The sequence below is a fragment of the Stegostoma tigrinum genome, chromosome 21, assembly GCF_030684315.1.
Source record: "Stegostoma tigrinum isolate sSteTig4 chromosome 21, sSteTig4.hap1, whole genome shotgun sequence".
Classification (NCBI taxonomy): Eukaryota; Metazoa; Chordata; class Chondrichthyes; order Orectolobiformes; family Stegostomatidae; genus Stegostoma; species Stegostoma tigrinum.
This window is the reverse complement of record NC_081374.1, coordinates 49,627,022-49,631,085: the sequence shown is the minus strand read 5'-3', so window position 1 is coordinate 49,631,085 and position 4,064 is coordinate 49,627,022. Positions and strand designations below refer to the sequence as shown.

Sequence of the window (4,064 nt, the reverse complement as noted above, 5' to 3'; positions counted from 1 at the left end):
ATTTGGGCAATGTCTTTACCATTTCCTCCTTTGCCATTGTTAATTCCTGAATTCCATTCACTCAGGGATGAATATTTCCTTGGGCTACCTGTATCCTTTTGTCTATTCTTGTGGAAATAGAACTTCTTGCTGGTTTAGAATTTTTTATTCTGCTTTCTGCGTCTCTTTCAAAAAATCATCCACTAAAGGGTCAAAGAAATCCAACATTATACCATTCAGCTACACAGCATTGAACAGTTTCGTTCACCTTGATACAATCTTTAACATCTGTAGTTAGTAAAGAATGGTATTCCCATCTCGTTGAAGTATGTCTCAGTGAAAAGTACACTTTTTGAGAAGTATGAAATGCTTTCTTAAAAGTCGAAAGCTGCTGAGTTACCATGACACATTTCACTTCCTGTTTTTGCTGTACCCCATAATGAATTTTGCATTCACAGGTTTGTATTACTTTTAATTAAGTTGAAAGACTAAAGTCAGTACCATGTTTATCACCCTCAAACTAGAAAACATTTAATCATGTTGTTATCACTCTTGAGTATTGTGTCTGTTACCGAACCTGCTCCTCTATCTATCTATCTTATGCTTCGATACATGCACAGCCACACACCCACACTTGGATTGAGAAGCAGATAAACAGTGTACTGGCACAGGTGCGTAGGCTGTCAAATTAGACAGGCAAAAATCACAGATCAAATGTCGTAGAGATATCATCTTCTTTCAATGATGTCTATTAATAAGACACCAGGACTGTGGATGAGATTCAAACGCATGCAAAATTGATTGCTGATGATGTAATTCTTCAGTCAGTCTCAATATGTAATACATTTCACAATTGGAGTAAAGGGATAGTACATGATATTCTTCAAATGCTGTCTGAACTTAGGATGTGTGATGACATAAATGACAGTGTTTGTGCAGCAACTCAGCATCTGAAGCATGTAGCCCAGTTCCATTACAAACAGTGGCAGAGAAACAGACTCATATCCCAAAAATATCATTCTCCAATTTATGGAATACACCATTGATACTGACCATAATAGAATGAAATTCCCTGAGATAAGAAACAATAAAATGATGGAATTCTTTCGACTCTTCATCTCTAGATCTTTGGTGCCTTTTCTGTTGCTCTGCTGAACGAGTCTCCTGCGGGATCTGCTGGTCACTGCAATGTGTCTAACCGTTAAAACATTGAGAAGCAGAATGAGAATAAAGGCAACTCCTGGTGTTAGTACGTAATGACAGAACTCAATTGCTCCCCAGACTGGAGAAAACTTCACATTGCTTGTCACTCGACAAAACCAGGGTCTGCTCCTGTGATAATACTGATGAGTAAACATAAAATACCAGAAAATGTTTTTCAAACAGCTCAATCCAGTCACTGTTGCCAGAACCACGGCTGCTGTTTTCAGTTTGCAATATTTACTTCTCAGATTTGGGCAACAAATGGCTACAAATCGATCAAAAGTGAAAGTGACGGTGAACCAGACAGAACAGTCAGTGGCTGCATAAATCAAAACAGCGTGGGTATTACACACAGGGATACCTTCTAAGAAATGATGATCCTCCAAATAGACAAATGGGATGTGTCGCAATATGAGGTCAAATATAATGACCAGGAGATCTGCTATTGCCATGGCTACCAGGTACTGAGAGACACATCGGGAGAAACCACACTTTTCCTGGGACAGGATCACAATTGTTACTATGTTGGCTGTGAGGAAAGCAAAGAATGTAGTTATAGTTTCTGCTTGGAACACTGTTACCAATTTTATTGAGCAGCGATTGAGATGTACAAATGGCATTTTGTATCCGTTGCTGTGACAAATGTTTGCATCAGTGTTAAGTTTATTTGGTGGATCCAATGAATGTTATTCTCTAAATTGACCGTGTAATGAAAATAGAAGATCTGATAAAAGTTGCTGTTCACTGAAGTGTTCATGACTGTTGCAATATATTTTGTCCCAAAATGGAAATCACAGAAACAGAGAATGAATGGGCTGGAAATGAACTTTGGAAATGGGCAAGATCTAAGAGACGCTACCCTCATGCAAACATGTGATGGAACCAACGATCAAAAAATAATGTTTGAAAATACCAGCAAGGATTCTAGTATCAATTCATCAAATACCTCAACTGCATAGACACGAGGTCTGTGGAGGAATGGATACTGAGTCAGTGAGCACTCAGTTAGACACTAAAATAGCCAGGGTTACAGACCTAACAGCCGGACCTAGAGGAAAGCAAGAAGCAGTAAAGATGAGAGAGTAAACGTCATGCGTGGTAAGGCCCTAATCAATGGCTGGCAGAATGAACAACACAGAGGAAAGAAAATAAGAGCAGCAAGTGTTGCACTGTGAGTACCACAATTTATAGAAATACAGAAGACTGACCAGGCACTGCAATGATAGCGAGAATCGGATAATAAATGAATTGCATAATCCGAAGGACTAATCGAATACGGGTTTTCAGTGACTTCCGATAAAAAGTAGCAGAAAGAGAATTCAACATCTCAATGAAACCCATTTCCAATGTTTTACCATTCCCATAGATTGTTCTCACATCTTGAGCAATTGTCAAGCCATTCCAACCTGTCGTTGTAACATTCCAATCGTTTGTTCTTCGATTCAAATCCAGTGTTGTATTGTTCCAATCCATCATTGCCAGATTCCAATACATTGTTACATCATTTTAATCTATTACTCTCCAATTGTAAACTGTGTCCTGTACTCTATTTTATCTCTCTCTGGTGTCCCAGATCTCTGTTCGTATCACGGCTGTCTCTCCAACTGACACGATGAGAGGAAAAGTTGAACAATGTCCCTTATAAGTAGATGTAGTACACCCTGCAGCACCACAGTTAGGTTCCATGGGGACTGACATTAGTGACAGTTACTAAACAAACAGCTATTTTTTTCCATCATATCTCCTCTGTGCAAGAGTAAACTGATGTAATTACCCAGGTGATTTCAGAGGTTAGCTGAGGAAAGATTGATGTAATTAATGAATGTACAGACTGTAAAATTGGATTTGGGGCTAGAGTCTGAGCATGACAAATGTTGAGGTCTGTTTCAGAGAGGGAGTGAATGGACCATGTGATTACAGGTCCGTTCTTAAATTGAAAGCCATGGTGTAAGGTGACAGGGGAAGCCTGAAGCATGACACACTGGGTGCGCTGATGAAAATAAAGTGGGTGAGCAGTTGTTCAGACAGCAAGGAGATGCCTGGTCTGTTCAGCCTAAATCAGCTGACAGCACAGAACCTCCCACACCACACCTCCACCCTTATCAAACCATCTCTGCAATTCCAAATCATGGCCATTCATGTACATTTCCATGTGCCATGATGTCATTAATAACTTGAAATCTAACAATCTCTGCCTTGATGGTAGAGCTTCCACATGTTGTCTGGGACACAGCATTTCAGAAATTCATCATCCTCTCAGTGAACACGTTCCTCCTCATCTCAGTCTGAAATGGATTGTCCTTTATGCTGAGAAGATTCTCGGGTAATCTCGTACAGAGACGGAAAAATAGCCTTCCTGCACTTACTGTCAATCCTTTAAGCATTTCAGAATTTTGTTAGATCCTACTGAATTCATCTAACTCTGGATATTCCAGCCTCCCTCATCAATATGTAAGGGGTCCAAACATGTATACATGCCCACTTTCCTACATTTACTCTGATGCCTGAATTCCCCTTTTTACTGAAATCCATTTCAGCCTCAAAGAGATACAAAGGCTCAGCCCCCAAAGCTCTCTGTGACAATGAGTTCCAAAGAAACACGACCCTCTGAGAGAAGAAATTTCCCCTCATCTCAGTCTTCAATTGTGCCCCTTCATTCTGAGACAATGCCCAGTATTGGAAGACTCTGCCATGAAAGGAACCATTCTCTCTGCATTCCACTGTCAACACCCACCATGTGATTGCTTCTCATGCCTCTAAACTCCAGTGAGTACCATAGTAATCTGTTTAATCTTTGCTCCATCGCTAATTCTTCCATACTGGGATCATCCTTGTGAACATTGCTGATCGGCCTTCAAGGCAATGTTATCTCTTCTTATCTC

General features: G+C 40.1%; 1 protein-coding gene across 3 annotated transcripts; it reads right to left on the bottom strand.

Annotated features, from left to right (window-relative positions):
- Window positions 1-436: 436 nt before the first annotated feature.
- Window positions 437-2,781, bottom strand: LOC132210807 (probable G-protein coupled receptor 139). 3 transcript variants are annotated; one of them, XM_059653238.1, is made up of 2 exons: window positions 2,538-2,781; window positions 437-1,711 (listed from the first exon to the last, which is right to left on the bottom strand). In XM_059653238.1, the coding sequence occupies exons 1-2, from the start codon at window positions 2,674-2,676 to the stop codon at window positions 810-812; spliced, it is 1,041 nt and encodes a 346-aa protein (XP_059509221.1). In that variant the 5' UTR covers window positions 2,677-2,781; the 3' UTR covers window positions 437-809. The 3 variants fall into 3 exon arrangements, with proteins under 3 accessions (XP_059509221.1, XP_059509223.1, XP_059509222.1); XM_059653240.1 differs by having other exon boundaries at window positions 2,589-2,781; XM_059653239.1 differs by lacking the exon at window positions 2,538-2,781 and adding an exon at window positions 2,391-2,515.
- Between the last annotated feature and the right edge of the window lie 1,283 nt (window positions 2,782-4,064).